Source organism: Lissotriton vulgaris, chromosome 12 (genome assembly GCF_964263255.1).
Source record: "Lissotriton vulgaris chromosome 12, aLisVul1.2, whole genome shotgun sequence".
NCBI classification, from domain to species: domain Eukaryota; kingdom Metazoa; phylum Chordata; class Amphibia; order Caudata; family Salamandridae; genus Lissotriton; species Lissotriton vulgaris.
The window spans coordinates 470,295,899-470,312,763 of NC_141700.1; the positions used below are offsets into that span (position 1 = coordinate 470,295,899).

General features: G+C 41.0%; 1 protein-coding gene across 1 annotated transcript in view; it reads right to left on the reverse strand.

The window, feature by feature from the left end:
- Nucleotides 1-1,071: 1,071 nt before the first annotated feature.
- The window catches only part of RIPOR1 (RHO family interacting cell polarization regulator 1), a 2,151,737-nt gene continuing 2,135,943 nt past the window's right edge, over nt 1,072-16,865 (reverse strand). Inside the window, exon 20 of the mRNA XM_086945567.1 lies at nt 1,072-1,752. Within this exon, the coding sequence (XP_086801693.1) occupies nt 1,655-1,752 (98 nt within the window). The 3' untranslated portion in view covers nt 1,072-1,654. The remainder of the gene's footprint in view (nt 1,753-16,865) is intronic.

Here is a 16,865-nt window from a genome sequence, read left to right on the forward strand (position 1 = left end):
CCTTACTGATCCCCTCCACCTTACCATATGCTTTTGAAGCATAGGTTCCTGAACTCTATAATGTTTTGTCACTGTATTGGATGTCCCCAGCCCCCCTTCGGTACCTCACTTTTCCAGGACCTCATTTTTTGGACAGCTTTTTGCAAATAAATTGGATTTACCTATGTCCTTTTACACCTTTTTTTCTCAGAAAAGCACTTTGACGCTGCCCTACATGTTCCTGTGTCGAAGCAGCAATTGCATAACAATGAAAAAGACAGGGAAATGGCCCCAGGGTGACCCAATTACTTATTGGTAATCGTTATTATTCCTGGGGTCACCTTACACAACCTATTTCCTAAATTCCCCTGCCTCCCAATAGCCTGCCATCAATCGTGAACTTTTGACTTCATAAAAGCAGGAAGAGGTGGCTATTAATTTTATGGCTCCTCCTATGGGTAGGGGAGACGTTATCAAGGGAAGATATATAAAATATGAATTACAAAGACTTGAGTGGTAGGTACACTACCTTGCATAGTAAGGGACGGGTAAGGAAGATGGACCCAGCACTATTGAAGATTACCATCCCATCAAGAAATCAGGCCAATGCTATGCTTGACCCCTGAGTCGTCACCAAGGGCAGAACCATTATGCAATTCTTGGTCCTGAAAAATATGATACACTTTGATGTAAGTGCAAATATCTACTTATGTTATACCAGTTTTGAGCTTAAGTTATTTTAGTCTTGCAAACAGATATGAAAAACACATGATAACACTGTTGTAACATCATACCTTTCTTAGAATGGTTTTGCTTCAAGACCTGTGCAACACACACTCTTGGTACAGGTTTGATCATTTTGTTAATGTCTTATTATTTATTCCCAGGGTTGAGTACCTCAACTTCCTGTAATCTTGTATGATCTCCAGCAACCCAAATAAACTTTGTACATGAAAATGTTATGGTGTGAGTCTCAGCATGTACCCCTTGATGGATGTTCATTGACATGCTATCTTTAACAAAACCTGTTCAGCTGGCTTAATTGAGAGGTGCATCTTCTTGACTAGTGACACCAAGGAGATAAATAAGGAATTTAGTTGTATTCAATTTTATTTAGCGTACAGTCACTTTGACCTTATCCATATAAAAGATAAAATGAGTAATAAAATCCATAATAGTGCAAAGTGAATGTGACAAGCTTTAAAAATAAGTTAGCTATCTAGCTGAACCAGTTGTCGCTTACTATGGGAATATATGTTTGGCGGGGTGGAGGTTGTGAGAGTTCTAAATCATTATTAAAAAAATCCAAAGCATATTGTAATATTTTCTTGAAAATAAAAGGTACATGCATATCAGAAGCACAAACAATGCCACTATCAGAAAATGTAGCCTCTGAAGTCAACAAAAATGAGGGCAACATTTACATATGGGAAAGTGTAATATGGTTGTGCTTTTAGGTTGATTTAGATAAGTAGCAGATCAAAATGGAAGTGCCCCCAAAAAACACATCAAGGTGACATAGCCTCTCATTCCCCAGAAATATTCAGTGGTTCTGTACAAGCTCCATCTACACATGGAAAGAGAATTAATAATGATACAAGATCAAGGAGGTGCCGTTTAGAACTGAATTCACAATTCATAGGTGGGACCATGAATTTTTTTCACTAGAAAATCTTCAAAATGCTGTGCTGGCCATGACACTGGGTGCAAAAAAATGCGGCAAGCCATCCAGGGAATCCTCCAGGTGACGGTATGCCAATTTTCCGTCTTCCCCTGTAACAGAAAGAGACTTAATTAGTGAGAGAGAAAAACATACAAAATTACTTACTGGTAACAGTGGTCTTGCACATAGATTTAACAAGCTTGTTTTTTTCAGGCAATGAAAATGCAAAAATGTTATCTATTTATCATCAGCAAGAGAGTTGAAATTTAGACCATGGCATTTTCACAGGAATTCAAAGGTCATTGTGGTTTTAATACCATAACAAGCCAGTAGTTTCAAGTTTAAGTTTATTGATTGATTATTTAAAATCATTACAAAACCCCCCCATATAAATAAAACACATCTACACAGGCGGCTAAAATTGACATGATACGAAAGATCGTATTATATCTGTGCTTTGTCTTGCATAAATTCCAAGAGTATAAAATTCCGTTATTATAAAATTGTACTGTAAACAGTTTTAAAATCAAGTTACAGCAGAACAATAAAGATGTGTACCCCCAATTAAGGGTATGGGGTGGTATTACATGAGTTTATATTTGGTCATCATCCGCTTGCAATAGGAAACTATTGACAAGTTTCATATATTTGACTCCTCGGCAAGCCAGGATGCATGATGAGCTCTCCAGCCAGCGTATCACTGCTTGTCTGCTAGATCGAATGTTCAATTTGATGAAAATCGCCTTTAGATACCGCTCCTTTGGCTTAAGATGGCTGGACAGGCACATAGCAAATGGATTAGGGTTTCTTTTTTAAATGCACATAGTCGACAAGCTTCTGAATTAAAAGCTGGCATCCATGAGGGGGATAAGTCCTTGGAGTCATGCACACCCATCGTGAACTTTAAAAAGCACATCTTTAAATAAGAACTGAAATGGGCAGATAAATAGGCTTGTGGTTTTGACGTCCTATTCAATTTTATAACTGTCCATCCATGCTGCCCCTTTGTAAGCGCTATTTTATCTTCCAGTAAAGATTTCTTTTTGGTCGCAACGTTTACTATTTTGTTAAAAGAAATTCTGTCCATCGCATTGTCCCATGCTGGTTGAAGTTCCAACATATCCAGAGAGGTACTCAGGAAACTGCCCCAGGAGTTTGGCGTTTCTTGCTCCTTCTGTGACCTGACTTTGTCCCAACAAATGCTGTTCAGAGTGCCCACTTCGGATAATCGGAGAGTATGGCAGAATTTAATGAAGTTGCTCATTCCCCTGTATTTCTGATCCTGGAGCCCAAATTCTAGTCTTACCTGGGCAGGCGAGGTGCATTTTGGCAGATCAAAAACCGATTTGTAAATTTTTGACTGTAACTCATTCTGTAAATGCGAATCTTTGCCACACCAGGGGACCAGGCCGTAGGACCAACTGGGTTGAATTTAGGCGGCCATTACTTTTAGCAGGTGGGAATGGTTTGGGCAGTCCAATTTTTTCCGAATTAATCTATAAGCATAGATCAAAGACTGGGCCTTGGCTCTGAGGGCCAGTTTGTGTTCTTTGCGAGTTGTACCCTGCCCGATAATCATACCCAAGTACTTATATGAGCTTTTTTCTTCTACGTGAGCCCCCTTAACCATCCATTTGAACTTTAGTTTTCTACTGTCAACTAGGCGGATGACTTTTGTTTTATCTTTATTCATCTCCAGCTGTTCCGTGTCCAAGTAGGATAAAAGGTTATTTATTGATCTCTGTAACCCCACTGGGGTTTGGCTCTGCAAGACTATATTGTCTGCGTATTGGAGGATTGCGACTGGCTCGTTTGCCAGTTTCGGGGGTGGCAGTCTGGTTTTTCAAAGTGTGGGGCTAAGTCAGATAAGTACAGGTTGAAGAGGCTGGGGGCTAGAACACAGCCTTGTTTCAAACCGCCTTGTGTGTGAATACTTGCGGTGGTACTCAACCCATTTCCCAGCTTAACTCTTGTCCAGGTATTGGTATACAAGGTTTTGATAGCGATGAGGAGTACATTCAGCAGGCCCCATCTTTTAAGTTTGTTCCATAGGTGACACCGGCTCACTCTATCAAATGCGGATTTGATGTCCACGAAACAGGCGAAGAGGCGGAGTTTCTTTCGCTGCGCTTGTTCGGTCAAGAGGGCTAGAGTTGCGAGATTAGATTGGGTGCCCATACCTTGCCTGAATCCTGTTTGGAATTTGGGGATGATGTTTTTTTCCTCCATCCAGCCTTGCAAGTGGGTTAGCACCCACGAAGCATACAATTTTGCTTCCACGTCAATCAGTGAGATTAATCTATAGTACAGTGATCTCCCTTTTTGTGTATGGGGTGGATGATGGTCCCCCTCCAAGAAGCTGGGATATTTGAGTGCAAGTAGATCTCATTGAAGACGGGAGCAAGGATTGCCGACCACAACTCTGGGTTGTTCCTGAAAATTGCATTTGGTATGCCGTTTGGCCCAGCCGCTCCCTGAGACTTTAGTTTCTTTATAAGTCTGCTTAGATCTTTCGCATTTATAAGGGGGCTTTGCTCATTGATAAGAGAGTTCAAATGAGATGAACTATCTTCTGATGTAATGTGAATGGGTGCGGCTTGAGCTTCCTTTTGGTCATGGAGTGGCCCCTGGAGTAATTGTTCAGGACCCATCGTGAGTTTATTAAACAGGGTTTTTACGTGGGCTGTCCAAATTTCTGCACCGATTCCTGCCTCTTGCTGAAGTGTTGGACCAGCTGTTAATGTATTGATGATCCCCCAAAAATCGCTGCTGTTGGGTTTTTTACTGGCAGATAATAGTTGCTGCCAGGTTGATTCTTTATACGCGGATTTTGCTTTGCCCAAGTTCCTTCTGTAGTCGCAGTTGTTTTGGGCCCTTATATCCCACTCAGGCTAGGCGTCGCACTTCTCTCGCGATCTCTCTTTTGCGCATTTTAAGATCAAGATTGAACCATGGCTCCCTTCTGGCGGTTTTTGTAGACCTCTGTAGCTTGGAAACCGGGAAAGTTTGAAGCAAGAACTCGGCCAATTGCTCCCAATGGATTACATGAGCCTGTTCTTGTACAGGGCCTTGGGTTTCTTTAAAGGCCTTTACTTTCTCCTCTATGAATTGTGGGGCCACTCCTTGCAATTTTACTTTACGCAGATTGAACGTTTCTGGCGGCTGCAAAATGGCATTGCACTTTTGAGCGATTTTTGTTTTATTCTTCTGGTTCAAGGTCAACAGAAGGTGGTCGCTTTCAGCTCGTGGAATTGTTCTGAAGCTGTTTATCTGTGAAAACAGGTTAGTGCTAGTTATTATAAAGTCTATTGTCGAGGAGACCTTTCCGGTATGTTGCCGCAGGGGGCGAATCCCACGGGGGTTTGCCATTCATGATTATCATGTCAAGTGCTGCTAATTTGCAAGGAAAATCGGACGCACCCAGTGAAGATGTACTGTTTCTTCCCCGTTTAGTCGCTAGAAGATTGATATTAAAATCGCCAGCAATCACCATGTGAGATTTTATGTGGCTTTTCTGCAGTGCATTTAATAGCTTTATTAGAGTTATGTATTTTCTGTTCTGATTCTTTCTCTCCGGGTGGATATAAACGTTGATTAGGAGGAGTTGTGTGGTTAGTTCCTTGCCGGTTACCTTGATCACTTGGATCCAGTTTGCCCCTGTGTCTATTTCTTCCGTTTCCCAGTTCAGTTTTTGAGTAATGAAAGTTGATAAGCCCCCTCTCGGATGACCATAATTTGAATATCTTTCTGCCAGGCAATGATGTTCAATGAAACCAGGTATTGAGGTTGCCCCCATGTTCCATGTTTCTTGGAGCAAGATTATTTGTTGTTGCATAAAGAAAGTTAAGGTATCTTGATCTTGGCCCATGTCCCTAAAGCAATGCACATTCCACGAACAGAGCAAGATGTTAATTAATTCGGTGTCTTCCCTTGCCAGTCCCGTTATTTTACTTCCTTGGTTAGGAATACTTATTATTCAGCGTTTCGGGGATCCAGGACCAGTCCTTGATTTCCTGTAAGCTTCCCCCAATGGTGCCCAGACCTTCACTTTTGGGGTGCCTGTTCTTTTGCAGGGGCGGTATCGGTGAGTTGGAACGTGCTCCGCGTAAGCATGTGGGCTGATGTTTTCCTGGGCTTTTCCCTTCATTTGATTTGTTAAGAAAGGGATATGGATACCTTGGGTGTTGCAATGCCTTAAGCCTAATGCCCCATGCCTCGAATCTTCCACTCATAGCTGCAATGTTGTCCACCAGGTCTTTGGACGACCAAGTTGTCAGAGACTCCTCTGTCCCCCTCCCAGGTGTTTCCTTGAATTCCACCGAAATTAGGTCACACAAACGGATTCCTTTTAGTTCGGGAATTTCGTGGAAGAGTCTCAAGAGGTTTCCCATATTGAGCGTATCCTGGGTGCCTTTTGATGAGTATTCCAGGATAAAAGACAGTTTCAATTCGCACTCATCAAATTCAACTTGCTTTTCGAATGACGAGGGTACAAGTTTGTTTCTTCCACCGGTTCCTGTGAGGGTAAGCGGGTTTTCTTGACCACTTCCTTGTTCAGACTCTGCCGGGAATGAGATTAGGACCTTTTGCCTGGCACTCGGTGGGCCTGATTCTTTTCGGGCCGACGTCCTTATTTGTTGGTCCGCTTGCTCCTGGACTGAAAGCTTACAGTGGCGATTCTTTCCCCTTATTGTTACAGCTATTAGTTTGGAGGGGATATGAGAGATAGATAACGTTGGAGCCTCCAACCTGTTATCTGGGTGTAAGTTATGCTCTGTTAAGTCAGGCCCCTCATATGTTTCTGCTTGTTGAAGTACAGATTGTTGAGTGCTTTGTACTTTGCTGCCCCTTGGACTTATGTTTCCCGCTGTTTGCTGATTTTTCATGTGTACTAGTTCACCCTGTTCATTGTCATGTGATATTGAATTCTTTGGTTGCTGCACGACCAGGGTTTCTTTTCCAATTGCTTTGTCCTGTAGAGTTGGACTTCTAGCTCCTAGCTTGGTTTGGGGGGCAGTAGGAGGTTTAGCCGTGTGACTAAGACCATGACTATTTGTGCAGGAGGTCTGCGTACAGTGTGCTTGATTTCTTTCAGCAATTTCTGCCTCGGACAAGGAGAGTAGCGATTCATTCATTTTCGTGGTTGATTTTGCTGCAAAGAGTGGAAATAATTTAACCGGGGCAGGGCTAGGTTGTTTGTTATATTTTAGCCTAGCCTTCCTTGCGCGCTTTCTTTCCCGTTTTGTGATTTTACCTCCCGCCCTTGTTGTTAGCTGTAATGCCGCTGTTTGATTTTCGCGTTGACTTTGATTTATCTCAAATTCTAGTTTTGTTTGTGCCTCGTTGGTATTTTTTGGTCCCTCATTGTTGGCTATGGGGAGGTGAACGATTTGCTCTTGCGTGACCGGTTTTTGAGATATTCCTTGGGTGTGGGTATTTAAAGAATTTTTTGCGGCCCCTAGAACCTCTTTTAGGAGTTTCGGAAGGGTTGTCAGTTTCTCTATTATCGGGCTGCAGTAGCATGAGACTAGTTGATTGTTTGTGTCTCTTTGCTGGTCTAGAGTTTCTCTTTTTGTTAGTAACGAAGTTATTACATCTAATTTTTTATTTACTCCAGAAATGTGGCTGGCAATGAGATTGATAAGGTCAATTTGCACATCCATTTTATCTGACTGAAAAATTAGTACTTTTATGGATTGTTCCAGGGTATGGATCAGAGTTTGGGCCCATTGCATATTATGATTGTTTTCGCTGTGTTGTGCCAGGGCTATCAACCCAGGGCTCGACCCATTTCCGGAGGAGATGGGTATTGGTGACGAAAGGATTAGTTGTTTGTTTGTTATAGGGCTGTGGCCATCCTCTATCGAGTTGGCGTCTTGATATCTCTGAGGATTCAGGGGGGTTGACGAGACCAAAATTGCTCTTCTTTGTGGGGTTCTTTTCCTTGGGCTCGGGGTTCGGTGATCCTTTTCCTGCCCCCTCCCTTCTAATGACTCCAGAATTTCAATCAGATTCTCCTCGCTTAAGTTGGAAAATGATTTGCCGAGCGGCACTTCCTTTGAGGCTACGGTTGCTGCTGATTTTATTAGGTCGATTTTTTCCTCCTTTGACCATCTTGTATTAACTCTGCACTGTTTCTTGTTTTCCGGCGGAGATTTGCCGGCGTTAGGATTTGCAAGCCAGTAATGTCAGAAGTGTATTAATATGCTTAAAATGTATGCTATACTAAAAATCTGAGACTTATATTTCAGCCAGTGTACAGAGCTGCCAATCACATATAGGGCAATAAATACATGTTATCAATATCCATACACAATTTAGTTTGCAAATTGTGCTATATAAGCTTACTAATTAGGAAACTATGTTTACTTTTAATCCTACTTATTCACCATTGCTATTCTCTGAAATAACAAAAGACATAACATGCTTGTTTTTAAATGTAAAAAAGAAAATTAGCAAACATATCCAGTAGGCAACATTTACTGCATGTATATACAAAAAACACAGTTGTACTAAAATTATAATTATATCAAATAAAAATGTGTTTATTGTGTGGTTCGTCTATGGATTCATTTTGTTCATTGCTGATACTTTGGCGGTGATACTTGATGTGCATGGCTGAAGTCATCGTACATCTCTGATTTATTTTTTGGTTTTGTGAAACTCATACTTCATGTTATAGACCCAAGTTCTAATGTGTAGAGTTTTAAGTGCATAGTCTGTCTGCACAGGGCTTAAACTGGTACAGCCTGCCACATGTCATGCAGATTCATTAAACAGCACTAAAGTTATTATCATATGAAAACGTGCCCCACTTTAAACTTTGGCCCAGAGGGATCTTATCAATTCTTGCCATTCCCACAAAAGATAAACATGGTAAATGTTTTCTTAACATCATGTGCCTTTCTCTAACATATATTTATTAAACTTTAAGTGACCGATCTGTTTGACCCCTTAGATCTTAATCTAATCTTAATCCAAGATCTTAGTCGACCGTGTCGAACGACTGGGGGTCCAGAAAACTGCTCTGGACCTGCTTGTATCGTTTCTGGCCAATAGATCACAAGCAGTATCTCTAGGACCCTACCAATCATCGAAGGTGTCTCTGCCGTGTGGGGTCCCTCAAGGCTCATCCCTGAGTCCGACACTATTTAATATCTACGTGTCGGACCTTGCAAATGTCATCAAAGCATTTGGGATGAGCCTGACCTCCTACGCCGATGACACCCAATTGGTACTGGCTATCAAAGGGGACGGGGAGGAAGTGGCCAATCGATTCACGAGAGGAATGATGGCAATAGGTGACTGGATGGCCACGAATTGTCTGAAACTCAATTCAGAAAAAACTGAAGTGGTCATCTTCGGTCACCTCTCCCCGGGCTGGTCACCTGTCTGGTGGCCACCATCTTTCGGTCCCCCGCCGAGTCCAGCTAGCAAAGTGAGAAATCTAGGCGTCATCTTCGATGCTGGCCTCAATTTTATGGCACATGCGAATAAAACTGCGGCTTCAGCTCATATGAAATTGAGAATGATTAGGAAAATACTACCTTTCCTACCGAACACGGCCGGGAAAACACTGGTCAGCTCACTAGTCCTGTCCTCCTTGGACTATTGTAATGCTCTATTCTTAAATGCCCAAGTCCGAGTGACAAATAAGATGCAGTCAATCCAAAATGCAGCCGCACGAATGCTGGCTGGGATCCCCAAGTTCGCACCAGTTACAAACATCATTAGGGATCTCCATTGGCTCCCGATACGCAGCCGTATCAAATTCAAATCGCTGTGTATTGTTTACAAGTCACTCAATAATCAAGGTCCCCACTTTCTCAAACAGAATCTTCTCCATCATGTCCCAACCCGATCTCTTCGTTCCTCTATTCAGAACTTCTTGGCTGTGCCTTGCACTAGAACAGTCACCTGGGGCGACAGGCGTTTCCTGGTTGCCGCCCCTAGACTCTGGAACACCCTTCCTGCACATATCCGAGCAAGTCCCTCCCTGTTCACATTCCGCAAACAGCTAAAGACGTGGTTATTTGACCAATAGCCTTGTATATCTTCTTTACCCCAGTTGCTGATCCATCCCTTAACTAGCGCCGAGACGCCCACGGGTATTCGCCGCGCTCTACAAATGTCAATAAATAAATAAATAAATAAATAAACTGCTGAGGCTTTTCCACCCCCAGTGCCCACATGGGAAAAAAGTGCTGTGCAAAAAAGTGTGTGTTTATTTTCTATTAATGGCATCAACAAAAGATTTGCTGTGCTAGGATCACAATCTCTCAGCTTTCAGGAACATGAAGAGCTGTATTAAAAACGTTTTTACAAAAGTTTTGGCATTTTTCTTAGAAGTATTAGAACATTGGAATGATGGGAGCTCCACTGAAAACAATGTAGTGATCCGGGCTTCTAATGGCTGGTTGAAGCTTGGAGCTCCAACATTCCAATGTTTGTTCACTGCTGTTGCTGTGAACAAAAGGCATCACAGAGCAGGAGGGTATTTCAACCCCCTCAGACTCTGTGACGCCTTTGTTTCACAAATTAAAACAGTCTGGCTTCTAGTGGAGGAATCTTCAAATAGCTTTAGAGCCCTCCGTAGTGGGCTCTACCCAATAATAAAGTCCCGCTCCCTTGTTAAAGGACCTCGCCTTCAGCTCAGGCCGGTAACGCTGAAGCGTGCCTTTAATGGCCGGTACAGTCCACTACGGCAGGCTCTAAGACTATAGTCAATTTTTCCTATTTTTTGTGGTTTCAACCTACTTGCAGATTATGATGAAAAAAAGTTTGAACCCCATGGGAAAAAAATTAAAATGAGTAGATAAAAATATTCATTCGTGACAACGTTTTCATTGCAATTTTTTGTCACAATGGTCAATTTACAAAAGCAGTACACCATTATGTCAGAAAGACCCTTCTAGCCACAAACATAAATAGGATTTATATGTTTGCAAAAAACAAGTGAAGCTCAGAGCCTACAACTGAGCTGAAGCTTATAATTAATTTTCTTCTTGCACCAACCATGCAGCAATTCATGTGGTAAAATCCAATTGAATACACAAAATGTTTTACTATCTGTTTTCCCACACGTCTCTTAATAACATTGGTACCCCGGATGTGTCCTTCTGAAGGACTCCCTGTTTGTTCTGTTTCTACAGTGGGCAACAGGCCCAGCCACAAAAGTGGGGCAATGTTTTTTTATCAGACAGTGTGGAAGCCTGGGTGGTAGGAATTTTGTGGATCCCTGCCAATTCCAAAAGTTGTCAAACCTCTGGTAGCTATGATTAGATAATCACAGATATAAGCCTCTAAAATCAGAGTCAAGTACCTATAGTAATTCTTGATTATAAATAATAGTGCTCACATGGTATCCTACACCCTCCTACCACTAGGGTGTAAGTTGATCATTAAGCAAAGGTTTATACTCCCACAAGAGGAAGTAAAGGATACCAAAGCACACGTAACATGCAGCCCATTACATAAACAATTGTAAGAACGTTAATTTGTGAGTTTCAAGAGTTTTATTCCAAAGTCGTTCAAAATATTCACATGGGTCTTGCGAGTTTGTGTACAACACCTTGCAGCCTACGCATGTTTTGTCAATTACTTTTTCAAGACTGCAATAATAACAAATGAGATACAAATGAATCTCAGAAAACCAGTTTGTATGTGCGCAGACCAAAATATGAACAAGAAAAGACAAGAGAATTCACCCAAATGTGTTTGTGATTATTTGTGATTTGTGTGTATGTGCATCTAATTATTCCAGAAAAAAAATGGTGAACAGCGGTGGAAAATAGTATAAAACACAAAATACCCAATAAAAAATAAAGAATGCTGATCTCCCTCTAAAAGTGCCCAAAGGTGAGAAGGTAGATATAAAATGAAAGAGAATCCTGGATTCCATTGTCACGGCATGAAAACTGAGTACTTAAAGAACGAGTTACTTACCTTCGGTAACGATGTATCTGGTAGAGACACTGTCTAGTCGCAGATTCCCTAATTTCGAATAACCCCAGGTGTCCGACTGGATCCAGAAAATAATTTTCTCCAGCAGTACCTCTGTACGCCGGGGGGCTACTTCGCCCGGCTCTGTCCTAATGTCGTCCACGGAAGTGACGTCAATGGAGCCATACAAGCACCCCAGGCGTGCTGATGTCAGTTTTCTTTTGTGAAACTTTTCCGCGCCACAACGCGGAGCAACTACAAAAACTGTGAGAGTATTGGAACAGTGTGTCAAAAAAGACCAAAAATCTGTGAAACAATAATGATAAGAAATCATAGAATGATGAGAAACCTCACCATGTGAAAAGAGTGCTTAACACTTTAAGGGACTGTGTTGAAGAAGTACTCAACACTTGAAGGGACCGAAGGGAGCAAACAAAGCACCCGCCCCTAGAAACAGTTTCGCCCAAAGAGCCGCGCCCCCCCTTAACAGGCAACGGTATTGGAAATGAATGACATGACAAACGAAGGACTGTGCCCTACCACAGGATGGAACTATATGAAAGGCAGTCTGTAACCACAGGACGTAACTGTAAAGGACAACAAGACTGGAACAACATGACTCATGGCGAGGGACCAAAAGTGAGCAACAACAGAGAACGTTCACCAAACCATCCACAATGACCTATGAACTGTAGCATAGTCAAATAGAACCTCAACCCAATCAACTGCAGCATAGACTAGGAGGGTAAACAGACAAAATATCGACTGGACATAATATCGAGTACAAAATATAGGCTAGACAGAATATCGAATGGACAGAATATAGACATCAAAAATATCGTTTTGAAGGTAAGTAATGTAATATCGAATTTTAAAATATAGATAGTCAAAATATCGAAGTACATAATATAGGTTAATAAAAATATCGAACATTTAATGATATCGAATTTTTTATAGTGTATTTTATGCGTTAAAAGTGTTTATTTATGTTATAATGTAATTTAATTAATGAATTTAATGTTATTTAAATTTTGCGTAATTTAATTCTGTAGCGGGATGTGGGTTTATAGGGGAATAGGGTGGGAAGTAATTTAATTATAATTAATTAAATATGTAAATGTATTTATTGGTATTTGTTTATAATTAATTGTTAATTAATTTTTATTTTGTAAATAATTACATTTTAATTGCCAATTAATTTTATTTAATTGATTAATTGATAATTATGTTAACTTAACCAATTTAATTTCTGTAGCGGGTTGTGGGTTTATAGGGGACTAGGGTGGGAAGTAATTTAATTATAATTCATTAAATATGTTAATTTATGTAGAGTTATTTATTTATAATTAATTGTTAAATATTTTTTATTTGTAATTAATTAAATTTTAATTGAGAATTAATTTTATTAAATTGATTAATTGATAATTATGTTAATTTTACTAATGTATTTTCTGTAGTGGGTTTATAGGGGAATAGGGTGGGAAGTAATTTAATTATAACTAATTACATATGTTAATTTTTTTGTGTATTTATTAGATTTTAATTGTTAAGTAACTTTTTAATTACTCATTAATTAATTGTTAATTTGTAATTAATTAGTATTAATAGATAACTAGTTGTAATGATTACATTAAATTAGTATTTGTAATTAATTAATTATTATATTATATTAAATTGGTAATTACTTAAAAAAATTTTTTTATGGATATTAAAATATATATATTTTTAAATGATATATGAAGTATCTACTTTCCCTACTGCACTCACTGGAGTGGGAATAGTAATTTTTACCCCTACGCTATCCAACGCTTTCCCTACTGTTGCACTCTCTGGAGTGGGAATAGTAATTTTTACCCCTCCGCTATCCAACCCTTTCCCTACTGTTGCACTCTCTGGAGTGGGAATAGTAATTTTTACCTCTACGCTATCCAACGCCTTACCTACTGTTGCACTTTCTGGAGTGGGAATAGTAATTTTAACCCCTACGCTATCCAACGCTTTCCCTACTGTTGCACTCTTTGGAGTGGGAATAGTCATTTTTACCCCTACGCTATCCAACGCTTTCTCTACTGTTTCACTCTCTGGAGTGGAAATAGTTATTTTTACCCCTACGCTATCCAACGCTTTCCCTACTGTTGCACTCTCTGGAGTGGGAATAGTAATTTTTACCCCTACGCTATCCAACGCTTTCCCTACTGTTGCACTCTCTGGAGTGGGAATAGTAATTTTTACCTCTACGCTATCCAACGCCTTATCTACTGTTGCACTCTCTGGAGTGGTAATAGTAATTTTACACTTCCACTATCCTACGGTAATAATATTGGATATTTTTTAATTATATTAGGTTACTATATATATATGTTTTAACAAATATGATTGTGAAAAATGTTTTCATAACCTTAATTCATTATTTAATTATTATAAGATAATTTAAGTATTTTTAAGTATATTTTAGTAAATAATTTTTAAAATTAATTTAATTTAACATTGTTTTTAATAAAGTCGATATTTTTACAAACTATACTTTTGTAAACGATATTTTTTACTCGATATTTTTGTACTTACCTGTTTGTAGATACAAAGTCGATATTCTGTCTGTCGATATTTTTTCGCCAATATTTTTGGTAGTCGATATTATGTCCCTCGATATTATGTCAGTGATCCACTAGGAGACCCCAAGGTAATGGGGAGAAACAGACGAGGGCGGAGGGAAGGTGGAGAAACATGAGAATCTCCATGCCGGAAAGCCAGGGCGGAAGAGCATTGAAAAGCATGTAATCTAGCCACCCACAACGAGAATGGGTGGAGAGCCAATGTGCCAGAACAGAATGACACACCCTGCCCCATAGGCAGGTGAACTACGGTACCCGTCAGGAATACCAAGGCCACCTGTAAGGTGGCAAGTGGGTAGAACCCCACCTGGAAGGCGCTCGCAGAACAGGGAGGATGGGTGGGCGTTAAGGAATCTGCGCTAGACTGTGTCTCTACCAGATACATAGTTACCGAAAGTAAGTAACTCGTTCATCTGACAGAGACATCTAGCCGCAGATTCCTTAACTTTGAATAGATACCAAAGCTATACCCCATTGGAGGAGGGTCTGCCACTGAAAGCCACCAAGTTCCCAAGGGAAGTAACCTGTCAATATTGTTGACTAGAACAAGGTGGGGTCAGCAATGCCAGCGTAGCTGACACCAGACCCATGATGCTCATGGTGGAAGCATGAGCAAGTGAAGCAAGGTACCCCAATCCGTCAGAGAGACTAAACGAAATCACAGAACCATAAAGGTCAGTGCACAATGGCAAAATGCCATAAACTTCAGCAAAAAGATGTGAAACTGAATATAGGATCCCAGGATCCGCCAAGAGACAAAATCCCAGAAAAGGGACTAAACAGTATGACAGTCAGAACAGACACATTAAGCAGCACAACGGCGGGTGCCAAAAAATGACACGTCAGAGGCAGACTTCACCATGCCGAGACATACAAACTATGACTACCAGGAGATACATAGAAGTGGATAGGAAGAATACCCGTAAGCAGAACTTGTGTACCGTGAGAACCCACCACACAAGTGTACAAGCCCAATGACACGTAACGGCCACAGCATATGCGCACCGACAGAGAAAGACGGGCGCATTAACAGGTAGTCAACCAGCCAACCATACCCACGGTTCAATTACCAATGATCACCGGCAAGCTGGACATACACATAAATCCATCTCCCATGAGGGAGAGAGAGAAATAGAGAGGGATCTTGGACAATTTCCAGAAACCACAGCAGGGAAACCCTGTAAGCTTGCCCTCATAACATATCAAGAGCACATAGAGACATAGGAAACGCTTTCAACTGATACCGAGATCCTGACAGCCTGACGCCTCCTTGTCAGACCACTCTCCGGTCGTCGCCTCCTTTAAGTTCCCGCCAATACGGCAGCCTCTTAGACATTGGCGCTTACGCGATACCTTGCTCCATCAAGCCTCCTCTGTCAAAGGGCGCTTCCCTGTGGGGAATTTTACCACAAGGTAAACTCCAGGTAGTAGAAAATAAATTCCTTAGATCCTTGTTAGTGGTCCCTCAATCGACCCCAGTACTCTCAGTGCATACTGAGCTGGGCCTTGGTTTTATCAGCGATCAGTTACAGCTGGCGCCACTGATTTGCTGGGCTAAGACCTGGCTTAACTCTGAAATTACTTAAATTACTCTATTCTTAAAGACTGTATGGTATTGGACAAAGTTAATAAAATCCCCTGGTTGGTATATATCAAGGACACTTTTTGCAAACTGGGGAGGCCTGACCTATACTCTGTCCCCAATTTGATTCAGAAGGGTGATGTTTTATGGATCAAGGAAAACTTTCTGGGTCGAGCAGAGCAGGAACGGGAGGCAGTGGAGGTCCAAAAACCATCCGTCAGAGCTAATTACATACTTCTGACTACTCCCTTAATAGAACCCTACCTGAAAATCGTTACCCGACCGTTCCATCGCAATCTCCTTGTAAGATTCAGACTTAATATCATTCAGTATTCCCTGGGGAACTACCCGGTATGGGGGAAACCAGATCCATCTATCCCCTGTAGCTGTGATAATTTCTCGGAACAGACACTCATGCACTTTATTATGTTCTGTGGCCATTATGAGGATTGTAGGAAGCAGTTCCTGGTCCCTATTTTGAGAGAAGCAGGCTTTACACAAGTTCGGCCTGCACTCCGCTACCTACAGCTCCTGAGCAGTACCAGGGTAATATTTGGGGTCGCAAGTTTTTTGGTTGCTGCTATGCATATTAAGTCCAAAAAACCGACGCTAAATGTTTCTAATACGTGATTTTAATTGTAGTCTGCTTTACGCTGGAATGTTCTATTTTTATGTAAATATATGAAAATGATTTGTTTTTTAATGTAAATTTTTTTTAATATATGAATTGCTTTTTTAAATATGTGATGGAACTGCTTTTATGATTTTAATTAATCGAATAAAGTATGACTTGACTTGGATTCAAAAAGCCATTGCAAATTACCTCGCCCTTAACGCCAACCCAGACACCTCTTTAGCGACACAGTGGATGGCTTTAAAGGCAGTCATACTGGGGGAATTCATAGCTATATCTACGGCCAACAACCTGGCACATAGTCGTAAGAGGGCTGAGCTCTCCCAACGGGTCACAGAGCTGGAGCAGATGCACCAGCGGACTGGCGCCTCCCGGTCCTGGCGCCAATTGTGTATAGAACGGAAGCAGCTTGCAGCATTACACCAGGACAGGGTCGAATATGCAGCACTCCGC